Source organism: Physcomitrium patens, chromosome 7 (genome assembly GCF_059467195.1).
Source record: "Physcomitrium patens ecotype Gransden chromosome 7, ASM5946719v1, whole genome shotgun sequence".
Classification (NCBI taxonomy): domain Eukaryota; kingdom Viridiplantae; phylum Streptophyta; class Bryopsida; order Funariales; family Funariaceae; genus Physcomitrium; species Physcomitrium patens.
In genome coordinates this window covers 17,862,495-17,876,858 of record NC_143416.1, presented here as the reverse complement: position 1 = coordinate 17,876,858, position 14,364 = coordinate 17,862,495, and the positions used below count along the sequence as shown (strand labels likewise).

The window sequence follows — 14,364 nt, the reverse complement described above, 5'->3', positions numbered from 1 at the left end:
ATTCACTGGAAGAAGATCTATTTGTGAACCTGGAGAGCTCTTGGCTTCTGCTTAGGAGTGCGGTGTGTACCAACATTCAATCTCCTCACGCCTTGTTTACGAGATTATATGAATCAGGGGTTGGATTTAGAGTCCATTTTTTCTGCACAATGTCGTCGGAGTTGAAGATGGCAACTGTGGTTTGTACAAGTGAAGGAGCTCCCTCGTTGCACATTAGTTGTGTGTGGGTGCATACATACATACACACATACAAATATGCATACAAACACACATATGTCATAAGCTTGCACTTGAAAAGTCTAAGAAGGATATGTGCAACGAATCTGGCTCGAGCGGCATCTTTTGGGTTGTGAGCCGTAGTCGGGGAGAGCGTGATCCCTCGGGTGGAGAGAAGTGGAACTCACCATTGCCCATTGCCCAAAGATACCTCCTGTGCGTCAGCTTGTTTAAATGGCGTGGATTTCTTCCAATGCACGCAGCCGCTGCAATCCACAAATCGAAGAAAACAATAAGAAGTTCTAAAGCCTCTCCATAATACGACTTATGAAAAGCGACACGAAATTGTGCAGCTCTAATTTTTGCTCGAAGGTTAGCACATGACCCTGCCAGTAAGGGCTCTAAGTCGCGTCGTTGCTAAATCTACCTGTTCAAAATACACTTCCAGTATCACCATGGATCACAAAACCACGTCGTGTTTTCAGAAACCTCACCTTAATAAGACCCAATGTCGAATGAAAATCTAAGCGCAGAGTGAGGGAACATCGACGACGTAATCCACCCAGAACGAGTATCCAACAGATTGAACTTCTAAGCTGCGTGAAGGGAATATCAACTCTGTAATCGAGTGATAAGCTGTCTCGGAACTAGTGGAATTTCGATCCCCCTACAGTTGCTTTCCAAAGCTACATTCTACTCCCTGGAATGCTGTGCCGAACCTCAAACCCTGTTTTGCAAACTTGGACAAGGCAAGTATCTCACTTAGTCACAATATCATTGTGTTCTCTTAATCTTCAATCATTGAAATACGCCGATATGCACATGAAGAACCATCAAAAGTCATCCGTCACTGGTCCAAACTAGAGGCTGTCAACAGCTGTGGACAAGCTTGTGTCATAGAAGCAAGGTGTCTGAAACAACTTGTTCAGTGAGAGGGGACCCATTCAGAGTTTTGGTGAAAGCGTGTTTGCTCTTGTAGGCTGTCGGACTTCATGAATCCAGTGGGAGTGCCACTACCCAAAATCGCCTTCCGCAGACAGTCAGAATTACCATCGTATATTACGTTCTTCGCGCGCCCTTATAATTTTACTGTGCGTAGGCATGATGTGAGCACAGTGTCTCTGGCTGGAAAGATACGCATCAGCAGGAAGCTGGTTGTCAGAGCTGCTGACTCTGGCTCCTACACCACAGTTCGTCTGGAGGATCTTGCATGAAAAAAGAGCCATATAGATATATATATATATATATATCAAGGAATTTTGTTTAGCTTTCCGGTTTAATGAATGAAGGAATCTGTTCATCACCCAGCGGCGACCACAAAAAGTGTAATTTGCTTTTGCTTCAATCCCACACCTCACGGAGTTCCGTAACTTCATGATAAAATAGTCTAGGATTTTCAGTACATTGATTGAGTTCCTCGGCTCAAATGGTGTTTGTTACAGGCGTCGTGTAATGCAAGTACCAGTGCACCTGGAATAATTCTCCGAATCGATTTCATGGAAAACATCGGCCGAGCTCACGGACTAAATGATGAAAACTTCCTCACAATGGGGTTCAAGTGCACTCCAAACTCTCCGACGGGTGTACGGGATCATGAGTGGCGAGCAAGTGGCCACGGCGCGTCTGGTTAGACACCATTCCTGCAAGCAAGAGGGAAAAAGCGTTTGTCAGGTTGTGTCCGACCGAGCGCGTCGACGTTTGGCGCCATGTGCCGGGCCGCACAAGTCACGGCTGGTGGCAGGCAGCGATATCCTCCTCCTGCCATGCATGAGTAGACAGAGAGAACGGGGAAAGCAAATCCGATACGTTACCTGCTTCGTTTTGAACTGTTTCATTGCAATCCAGCTGCTCTCTCTCTCTCTCTATCCCACTCACTCCCTGCTTCTCCGTCCCCTGTCATCATGTGGCACTGATTCTGGTTGCAATCAAACGTCGCAAGTTTCGGACACTTCACATGCACGGATGGGCTCAGCATGTGCGTAGCTACTAGTGATGCTGCAGGGCTACAGAAGTGGGTGTGCGAGGGAGGATCCTGTCCAGTTGCTGCATTCGAAGCTCAACATCCCCCATCCCCACCTCCACCTGAGCTTCACTTCACGTCGATGCCTCACCTCGCCTCGCCTCACTTCGATTCCCTGAGCATTCCATTCCATTCCCATCTAATGTTGCAAACTAATGGACCAGCCTACCTACCTGCTGTCCATGCGGCTTCCGTTCGCTTGCAAAGTCGTGGGGCTGTCTGAAGTTGCACTGTCACTCGAACGACAACTCAACCAACTAACCAACCACAACAACCATCACAAAAACAGCCCAAGCACAAAAGGACACGAAGAAGGAAGAAGAAGAAAGTGGTGGGATGAGGAATTCACGTGGACTTAGTGAGTGAAAAACAATAATATAAATATGAAATGAATAAATGAATAAAAGTGTGGAGACCCAAATGGGATGCGATTTGAGAGGGGTTGTGACAAGGGTGTTGTGGTGGATATGAGACAAGTAGTGCAATTGAATACCCTATTCAATAACCAACTTTAGAGTTGTGTGTGATATTGAATTGCTTTTTATTTTCTTATTTTATTTTTGGTTTTTGTTTCAAGCTTATTAGATGTGTTTGTTTCTTCTTCTGGCGTTTGCAGCATCTAGTATTTGAGTGGCTGTTGAACGTAATCATAAATCAAAATAATTTCTCCTGTAAAAATGTGATGTGTATGAAGGTGTAATCATTAAAGAAGAATAAGAAGAATAATAATAAGAAGAAGAATACCATATGCATTTATAGAAGCATGTTGGGATATTCACATAGTTATAAATTTCTTTGAATCTGCAAGCTTGGTTTATAGTATTAGTACATAAAAAATACCAACAATAAATTAAAAAATATAATGTACTAATATTTTTTATAGCAACAATAAATTAAAAAATATAATGTACTAATATTTTTTATAGCAACAATAAATTAAAAAATATTAGTACATTAATTAGAAGAATTCCTGACTTGGTGTTCTATTAATTATTTCTAATGTCTTTGTTCTACAAAGAATATATTAATTACACTTATTTTTATTTTTATTTTTATTTTTTAATACGTTGTAATGATTGCTATTGTGTTTGTATTATAAAGTAATTGCTTTTGTCCACATATTCTATTAAACATGATGTTAATTTTCCCCATACAGTTTTTATTTTAGTACTATTGTTCTAACAAAAACAATTCTTATATCAAAGTAACCTTTTCTCTTTCAATTCTAAAAATCATATCTTTAATAATGTGTTTTTATATATATATATATATATAATATGTAGAGAAAAATCTGTAAAACATGGAGTTATCTGTTAAAGCACAAGGAGACAGAATATGTTTACTTGTTTAAAAGTTAGAAAATTGTAAGTCAAGAGTGTTCAGTTTCTTGAAGTTAAATATTATATATGTATATATCTTTTATTTATTTTTCCATAATATAAGAGAGAATAAAATTTATTAATATTTTGGTAATATTTTTTTAATAAACAAAGTATAAAGTGTATTTTTTCTACAATAGAATATTTGTCTATAGTTATTAAAAAAAAACCTTTCACCACAATGTTTGGTAATACCACAAAAAATGTACCTTGGGTGGTTTAGTGATGTCTTTTGAATTTTTTTAATACGTATTTTAAATTCAATTAGGTGAAAAAATCAATAAAAGTAGTTTTTAAAAGCTATAAAATAGTTTTTAAGCTTCAATAGCATTGTTAAAATAATGACAATGAGATTCTAAAGAGATATTAAAATTTAAAAAGTTATTGTAAGACAAATTTTGTAGTTTCGATAGGAAATATATATATATATATATATATATATATATACATATATATATATATATATGTACATATTTGAGAGAGAAGTAAAACTACTTTATGTGATGTTCTATTACATAATTTACAAATTAAATGTATATTTGAATTTTTAAAAAATAATTTATTAAAGAAATGAGAATATTGATTTCAAATAGAATCTTATTACTATTATTATATAAAAATTTGTTTTTAATGATCTATTAGAATATTAAAGAGATTAATTCTTAAGTAGATAGTAAAATTTAATATAAGATGCATGAGTCTAAATAGCTTATTTAAGAATTCAAAAATAAAAATTTGAATTTTTTTTGTATTTATAAAAATAATATTTTAATAACAAATATTTCAAAAAAATTATAAGACAAATAAATAAAGTTTATTGAAATAATTCTTATAATAAGAGCTAACAAAAAAAAGATAGGTAAATATACATAAAAAGATAATAGAGGATCTGTATTTATTTTGATTTAATATATAAATATAATTAAATAAATTAAAAATATGAATCCTTAATAAAATTTAACTGTCATAAAAACATAATAAGTCAATATGCAATAAAAAAAACTTATATTGTAATTTTATATAATAGATGGTTGGAAGAAAGAGTAAAAAATATTTTTCTTTATAATACAATAAATACTTTAAAATATTATAATAAAAATAAATAATAAAAGAAAGTAGTGTAAAGACATGTATAGACTAATGACTTCATGAAGTTTAGAAGATTTAAGTGTAGATGCAAAATTGAAGAGACAAAAAGAATCAAATATAGAAGCTAAAAACAATTATGAAGATAATGGCATAACTAGAAATATAAAGCATATTTTATTAAATGGCTTCAGTAAAGTAAGGCTTTAAAATTTGCAAGTAAATATGAAAATTAATATAAAAGAATATTATAAAAATGAATATTAAAGAATATTGTAAATTATATGCTAAATTTTGACTTGTGTAAATTTTAGAATTTATTAAGAGATATTTTTACAAGTTCATGATTAACAAGAAATTTAAAATGACTATTTCATTACTTAAATAAGAGAATTAGATACTAAATTTATTTAAGAAATTTATAAATTCAATCTAGTTTTTATTTGATACCTAACTTTGATCATAAAATTAAAAATCAAGAACATATAGAAAAATCCTTGACATTAATAAATTTATTTAAAATTTTAAAAAATATATTATAAATAATATTCTAAGATGTATTAGCTATATAGAGCCTTAAAAAATCATTTTCAAAGACATTAAAGAAGTTTAAATGGCTTCAGTAAAGTGTGGCTTTAAAATCACCATAATAACAATAATAATGTAATAATACAAGACAAAGATAAAACTGATACAAGACAAAAACGAATCTCTATGCAACCATTAACCCAAAAATAAGTTTTTTGGTGCATGTACAAATGCAAAATTTAAGATAGTATGCATAAAACTTAATAAAATGTATATTATATATTTATTATTTTTTGTATATTATATATTGTATATTTTAGTGTTTTAGCATATTACAATATGTAGGATGGAAATTAAGATAATAGACGTATGATGCATATTCTTTTTTAGAAAAAGAGTAAAATTGTTAAAGAAGTAAAAATATTTTTAATATAAAGAAGAAATAGAAAGAAGAATATTTGTAGTTTTTTAAGCTTTAATTATATATGAAAATAGATTTGAAGTAGTGGTAAGAATAGATAGAGTATAATAGCAAATTATAAATATTTTTTTTCAAAAAAAAGAAGAAGACGTTTTTCAAAAGTCAAAGAATTTGTGTTTGAAAATGGATTTATAATTAAGATATTTGAATTTATAAATAAATATTATTACAAAAAAATATATTTGACCAATAATTTCTTAATTACAAATAATCTAATGAAAGTTTAACACCATAATTATGGAAAACATCATATCTACCTAAGGCTCTTCTTGGCTATTGTGAACAATCTAAGAAGATTGATTTTTTAGCCAATAAGGTTAGAATACTTAATGTAGAATTTATACCTTATAAGAAAATTATTAAAAATAAAAGAAATAATAGTAGAAAATTTAAAAATTAGAAAATAGTAATTATATACATTAAAATTTGAAATTATTTAAAAAATAAAATATAAAAAACTAAATATAGAATTTCTATAATATTTTAAAACCAAAATGTAATACATTCTAAGAAAAAAAAATACTCAATAGCATAAAGAATATTAAATAAAAATTTACCAAAGATATAAAGAATATTAAATAAAAATGAATCAAATATATACTAATAACTCTTAAAAGATACTAAATAAACATAGATATTTTTGCCATTGGTATTTAAGTCATATGATATATAGACACAACTACTCTCTTTTCTACTATTATATTCAACATTCTACAACATAATAACATTTTAAAAATTTAAATGTTTTAAAGGCTATTTCTCCTGAGCTTGTAGAATTTCTTCAAAACTAGATTACTCTAAGCATTTTGAAGTCTTTAATAGGCCCAACTTTAAGTAGGAGGTTTAAAGTGATATAAAAAATAGAGGTCTTTATTCCATTTAAGATATGCTATCAAGTAGTATGATGACTATTAAAATCATAGTTATAAGCCTATCTAAAACCAATTGAATAACAAAACAAGATGATATATAAGAAAAAGACGTTTACATAGTTAAAACAAAGCATATTATTAAAAAAAAAAAGAATAGGATCCTAAATTAAAAAAACTCATAAAGGTGGTAATATTTATAAATGTAGTATATAAAAAAAAGAATCATTGGTTTATATATGTATTTTAGAATGTTTTCAAAAACATTTTCTGCAATAATTGTGCGTGAATATTTTTATATATGTATATGTATATAAGAGAAAAGTAAAGAAAAATCCATTATATTTATTTTATTCCTAGATAGGAAATCTAAGAATATGCTAATCATATTAGGCTAAATGATTTGTAGAAAAATCTTACAGCGTTTCTATAAAAAAAGAAAACAGTTTAGATATTTTAAAACCAGTTTATAGAGGATATATACATATATATACAAATATATATTAAAAATAGATCAAAAAGCTAAATTACAACAGATATAGATAATAATACAATAAAATAAAATTCTTCTAAAGTTTTGATAATATTTTAGAAAAATTCCATAAAAGCACTTGAGAATAATTCTTTTAAAAAAAAATCTATTGCAATCTATATATATATATATATATATATATATATATATATATTTTTATATATTTGTATAAAAAATCTTAAAATTGTGTGTTGAATTTGATAGTTTTAAATAGGAATGTAATTAATTTTAAGTTTTATTTACTTGTTTATTCTTGCATGTAATTATTTTAAAACATATCTTGTAGGATTTTGGAGTATCTTTAGTGTAAATGAATCTTCGATTTTATTAATAAATTTCACATTTTAATAAATGTGATAATAAGTATATGTTTAAAACAAATAGAATTTGTATAAAACACAAATATATTATATAATAGTGTGATTTAAATTTCATGAAAATATTCATGGAAAGAGTAGAAATAATTTCAAAAAAATCATTTGATAATAAAAACGGGAAAAACAGATATTAACCTAAAAGAATAAAATTAACATTCTAAGCAAGTACATATCAATCTTGGATAAAATGTATCTCAATTATATCATAATAATAATTTAAAATAGATAAGTTGTGTTTATACTAGATAGATATTAATTACAATAGAAAATATTAATTTATGTTTTCTTTGAACTCCAATACCAATAGCCACAATTGATAAAGCATAGTTTTAGACTTATAAATCCATTTTTATTTTTTTTTATTTACGTACATTTAAGACAGAAAATAAAAAGCATAAATCAATTAGCTATTTTATTTTTTTAACATATATATATATATATATATATATATATAATGAATTTATTTTGCTTAAGCAGACCCAATATGCTGCCAAGTCTTCAAAATAATCTGTCTTCAAATTCTAACTTGGTTATTATAATGCCAAATAATTATTCAATGATAATTACCAAAAAGAAACCAATTTATCCTGTCCTATTGTACAGTATGTAATAGCTATGTATATTTACAAAATTGCTATATGTTTATAAATTTTAAATCATTGTTTTCAATGGCAAAAATAATCTCTAAAAAAATGAAGGATTTTATAAAACATAATTTTAATAATATGAAAAATGTAAAAAATGATAATATGTATAAGTGTCTTATTTATTTATTTTTAATCGTTTTAAAATCCCTTTTATTATGACACCAAAAATTTTAAAATAAAAAATCTAAGTTTTAGAGTAAAAAAATTAATTATTAATATTTATAACTTTTTTACAATAAAATTTAAAAATGTTTAATATTTTTATGAGTTCATCAATTATTTTAAAATAATTATTCCATATTTTGAACTTTTCTTATCTTAAGTATTTTTTTATTGCTTTAACCAAGGCAGTTTTATTCACTGTAATGATTGAAAATAGATATTGTTAAATTTACTTGCCTAAAACAAATCGTATAACATTATTAAGTGTTGCATTAGATATTAATTTTATTATTGGTAAGAAAAATCATAAAATTAAAACTTGTATATTTCAGTCTAGTTTTAGACAATTCAAAAAGTTGGGTATCATGAAAGATTTTATCATTTAAATAAGTTATCATAGATTTAGTTTTGATATTATATTTTTTGAAGATCTAACTTTAAAAACTTTCAGTAATTGTTCAAACTATTTGTTGATCAAACAACAAACTAGTTTTTAATAGACAAATTGTTTTTGAATGATTTATAAAAGATGACATCTAATAGCAGACTTTACTTGTATATTTTATACCTTGGAAAATGACCTAATTGAACCACTATATAGAAGGTGTATTATTTTGGAGTTTTAATGAAATTATAAAATAAATTTGTTATAAATTGACTTAAAATTTATCTTGAAAATTATGAAAACATTAAAACCAAATTTTGTAATGAAACTTAATCCCACTAATATAGTAAATACAAGAGCCAAAGTCCTTATGATATTTGTACCTACAAGATCAATATTCTATGCTCACATTCAACTTCGATAACAAATTTGTGTCCCTTCTAAGGAATTGTTTATTGAAACCAACTTCTACTACAATGTTTCAATATTATTTTGTTGCTAATAAATAGAGGAAAAAATAATTGAAATTTAAAATTTTATCATCCTATGAACAAAACAAGGTTGCTTTCCTACAAGCTTCTCAATGCTGATAAAAGGTGTATAAAATCAAAAAATTAATCAAAATATTGCTGCAATAGTTATTATTATATCTACACTTAGAAATACGTTTATATTGTAAAGTCAATTTCATTTGTCACAGAATAACTCCCTATAATTACAAACATTGATATATATATATATATATATATATATATATATCGAGAAAGTTTACTGCGCTATTAAATTATAAGTAGAAATTGAAATGAACCAAAACACATTAAAACAGACTTGCTGAGCATGTGAGGTGTTATAAATGTTAGCACAGTTATGTTAACTTTATGCAATTGTAACTGAAAATTCAAAATCCAAAAAGAGCTGTATGCTCAATAAAACAATAGTTTTCAATTGATTCTGATATTAGAGTCCATTTGCTAATAAAACAATATGAAACGATTTAAGATATAGATTCAAAGATTTATATATATAAGACATAAAAACACTGGGACGGTAGATGTCCAATTCATAGAAGTTGACTGTTAAAATACTGAAGAGCTCTCCTTTTTTTTGTACATAATTATACATATTAGATGCATATTAAATACTCGACTAAAAAATTATACTAAAATGATAAAATGATTACTATAATTATGTGTAGAATGAAAATTTTAAATTCAATTGGTTGAATTAAGAGGGATGAAACAACCGAAAAAAGAACTGTGATTTGATTGCAATATATTCTTTTATCTGATTTTTAAAATATCATTTGAGCATGAATTACATAAAAACATTTCAATTTCGTGTAAACATGATTTAACTTTTTTATATTTACTTGAAGATACAAAACTTAAACAACCTTTTAATATTACTCAATGTCTTTCATCTAGTTTTTGAGTAATAAATTTGAAAAATGTTTTGAAATATTTTGAAGCTTAGAAGAAGTTTTAAAAGTGTCAACATACTCGAAAGCTTTGTCAGATGCAATTTCACTTACTTGTCTCTTAGTCTGAAACATATCCTTTATATTCTTTACAATATAATATACAACATTATATGTTTTATTTTACATAACATGTTTTAAATTCTTTATTCTGAACACGAATTAAAAATTAAACGTTAGATGTTGAGAGGATGCGTTTTATGAAGGGAAAAGTAAATAAATAAATTTATATATTTTTGTTTGTTTTAGAAAAAATTACCTACTTGAAAAATACCAAACTTTTCATTGATGGATTTAATTACTGGAATAGAATCCCGAAGCTTATTTTATTTCAAAAGTTTCACTTACTGTACCTATTATCTATTATACCACATAGTCTATGGATTTACATCAAACATCTGAAAATAATAAGTAGATAAATAAAATTTCATTTACAACTACAAAATAAAATAAATTCTACAGTTACATAAAATTCATAGACGAATGATTTTTCATGTTTTTTATAAAGCTGTATTTTTAAAAAAATGCTTTAAATAAAAATAAAATATTATATTATTTTTTTGGTTGTTAACCTCAAAATTGTAGAATAATAATCTAAGATTCATAAATCATGAAATTTCTAAAGAGTAACAGTTATAAAAAAAAATTATATTTAATGATTGATTTCAAGATCACAAATTTTTTCAGCCTGTTGCAATTAAAAATTGTAGTTATTTGCAGTATTGTGTAAGTGAAAAATGGAATGAATAATATAAAAGAAGCAGTTTTGATTTGGTTGTCAGGAGCAGTTAATGAAGGAAATCATGCAATAAAAATATTATGATTTGATGCTTAATTAAGCATTTAATTTGTTATTGAGCATACCAAAGATGGAATGAGATCAGGAATGTCAAATGAAAAAAGTCAATAAAAGTAGCCAAATAGAAAATAGTTAACATGAAATCACTTAAAATCTAACTTTAATTGATAAGAAACAGGGTTGTCTAACCAAGATCAACCAACCAATGCAACAAAGATTGGAGCATTAAATCTTTAATGAAATGATTTTTTATAAAATGATTATTATATCTCAATATATCAAAGAGAAATATGACATTAAATGCTCGCCATATGAATACACAAACACACACACATTGCCAACATATCTATCTATCTATCTATCTATATATATATATAAATGTGGGAGTGTGGAAGCATTGGATACTCGGTGGGCACCAGGCATGATACAAGCGGGAGCAGGCCAGTTGATATTCCCGAAATAAGGCAACGAGATCAGAAGCATTCAGTGCAAAACCCAACATGAATATCACTAATGAAAAGCAACATAACAACTTATCACAACAACAAAATCAAATGCCAAATCAAACAAACTCACACAGAGACACTGCTTCATGCAAGTAAGAAAGTAAGTAAGTAAGTGTGAGCATGGCCAGGGATCTGATCGGGTCCGGTGAGGTTCGGGAAGCATCAGCGGCGATATGCCGTGACTGCATTGCAGCAGGATCAAGCAAGTTTGTCCACAAGCGGCACTACGCTAGATGGCAATGGAAACGAACGAGACACGAAATAATAACAATAATAATAATAACAACAATTGGGTGGGGGTGGGTTTGAAACTAGGGGATGAGGAGGATGGAGGATGGAGTGTGGAGATGGGGTGGGGTGGGAGGATTCATTTCAAGGCCAGGACGCTGTCACCAGCACTGATGCAACTGCGGTACCGCAATCGATAAAGACCGGAGCATGGCACCCTGACAGACAGACGCAATTCAATGCAGTCCATCCACCGCACGTCTCGTCGCATCCTCCGTGACCACCCTCCCCCTCCCTCCTCTCCGTCCCTCGCCGCGTTGCCTGTCCCTCCTCCTCGCTCTGCCATCATCACCACCACCACCAGGTCCATGCGTCCCTTACGCGCCGTGACTAAAGAGTGCTGCAGTTAATTTTGCTGTTTCATCAGTCAGCGCAAGGACGATCCCCCCCCTCTCCCTGCACCTGAAGCAGCAGCTGGCTGGCGCCATTGCGCGGGCTACATGTAGCTACCCAGGGCGTTTCTACCACTGCTGTTGGGGTCGTCTTCATCAAGTGGTTGTTGTGCGTTGCCTCGTGAGGGTCTCTCGGTAGTTCTGATCAGTGTCTTTCAGTGCAGTCCTGCAGGTAGCCATGGCAGCCGCGCGGGCGTTCGTCGCTGTGGTGGTCGCGTTGTGCTTGTCACACGTTGTGGTGGGTTATGAGAAGGAGATCAAGCCCAACAACTACCCGAACTTTGAGTTTCATGAGTCGCCGGTTCAGGAGACCGCTGAAGTGGAGCCACACAACTTCGAAAGTTCCGAGTTCTCGCAGTCGGGAGACAAGGTGCCGGTTGCTTCTCGCGTGCAGAAGGTGAATAACTATCCTGACTTCAAGTTCTCGGAGACGCCGGGATATGGTCAGGCGCGTGACGGGAATGCGCATGATCAATTCGCTCAGGGGCACCACACGCGCTTCCATGCAGTGCCGGACACGGGCGATCGGTTTTCGAGCAAGGAGAAGACTTACGATGCCAAGGATGGAGAGGTTTACAATGCGCATCATCAAGAGTTTTCGGGAGAGACATACTACTCTACTGATGTCCCCGTGTATCGAGGTTCCGATGCCCAGAATAGGTATCCTTCCTCATACGAGTTGATAAACTCTCGGGAGCATGAGAACCAGGGTGACGAGTTCGGGTCGTCATTCTCCTCCAACGACGCTCCCTTCAGCAACCACAGGGAAGAAGAGGCCAACACCCCGGTGCATTCCGGCTCCTCCTCCGTCTTCTGGTCTCCCTCCAGCGATCCTGACTTCGCCTTCAGGTTTGCCAAGCCTGACACGCCGGCCACTTTTGGTGACAATAGCTTCAAGGGCCAGGACAACACTGACGACAACGCCTTCTCTCAGTTTAGCCTTGAAAATCGAGATAACGCGAACGACATCTCCAGGGCTACTTACGGCACTACCTCCCGGGTGAACTCTTTGAGGAAGAACACCCCCGCAGCCACTGCCGGCCATGGCTGCACTAACATGTAAGCTTCCTCCCTTGTTGTGAGGTTAAACTGTAGCTTCCAATGCCATCTGCCAATGCTTTAATCGGACAACGTGCTTGAAGGAAACAATTATAGGCACATTTGAAATTCTGCATGTAAGATGACATTCTCTCGTAGGGTTTTCATTTCCAATGGTATTGGTTTAGGTATTGGGCGGAGCACACGAATCAATGGCCATCTTTCTTCAACATCAACACGCAAGTAGCGCAGGCATTTGGAACCAAGGCCGGGGAAGTCTATGGCACCACCACGCTCCTCCAGGCTCTCTATGACAACCGAGCTGATGGGTACAGCCAGCTGCTCAGCCATGGCACAGCGGCTCTGCTGAACTCGTACACCATGCCCAACTACGCGCTCCGTCACGATGCCGTCATCGACCAGTTCCTGGGAGCTCTGTCGTCCAGGACGGCATCCGGCGTTCAGGCCCAGAAGTTCCTGAACCAAAATCACGCGTACGGACCCGACGAGTGCCTCAACTAGGAGGTTGCAGGATCCTTCCTCCTCCCCTCTCGTTATCAATCCCTCCTGTTTCGCCCCTCTTCTTCGCTGCCAGAAAAATCTTAATGTCTGCCTAGCGGGATGGACTAGTTTCTCTCATGGAACCCTAATGGCCACTCTTCGTCGTGTCGAACTGTATTTTTACTGACTAAAACTCCGTTGGGCCGGTGATATTGATAAGTTCCTCAACGATGAGCTTTTGATTGTTGTACCAGGATGCAAGGTCTGTAGGCCGCACGGGTGATGCCAAGGCTCGTCATTCGTGACTGGTTGTGTAAATTCTGGCTGTATGGCTTGGCTGATAATGATTGTTATATATTTTTCTCTTCACTTGAAATAATTGGCGTCGCCACTTCCTATCCTATTTTCACGGTTTGTTTCCCTAGGTGAAGGTGCATCTTTGGGTTTGCCAAGGGTACTGTGATTATCTTAAATGTTATAAGGTGGCGGTTCTGGTAATTGTCATTCTGTGAAAGATCCAGTTTATGGTGTGGGAATGGTTTGGCTTGATCTCATCAGCTTGTTGGTAGATATGGCACAGTTATTCGGCTTTTGTCAGGATTCTAATGCTCATCATCGAAGGAGTGAAGGTGATATATTATGATGTCTAGGTGGTATGGATATATGTTGGTACTGAATAGA

The 14,364-nt window shown here is 32.2% G+C and overlaps 1 protein-coding gene across 1 annotated transcript; it reads left to right on the top strand.

Moving 5' to 3' along the window:
• Positions 1-11,933: 11,933 nt before the first annotated feature.
• LOC112285094 (uncharacterized) lies at positions 11,934-14,062 on the top strand. The gene is made up of 3 exons (XM_090252211.1): positions 11,934-12,056; positions 12,309-13,203; positions 13,371-14,062. Exons 2-3 carry the CDS (start codon positions 12,323-12,325, stop codon positions 13,702-13,704), a joined length of 1,215 nt encoding a protein of 404 aa, XP_090108337.1. The 5' UTR covers positions 11,934-12,056; positions 12,309-12,322; the 3' UTR covers positions 13,705-14,062.
• The last annotated feature ends 302 nt before the right edge of the window (positions 14,063-14,364 follow it).

Bases quoted from the DNA above. Each gene is read 5' to 3' on its own strand.
- LOC112285094 (XM_090252211.1), top strand. From the start codon at position 12,323: ATGGCAGCCGCGCGGGCGTTCGTCGCTGTGGTGGTCGCGTTGTGCTTG. The intron at 13,204-13,370 runs GTAAGCTTCCTC...GTATTGGTTTAG, and splicing joins GGCCATGGCTGCACTAACAT to GTATTGGGCGGAGCACACGA.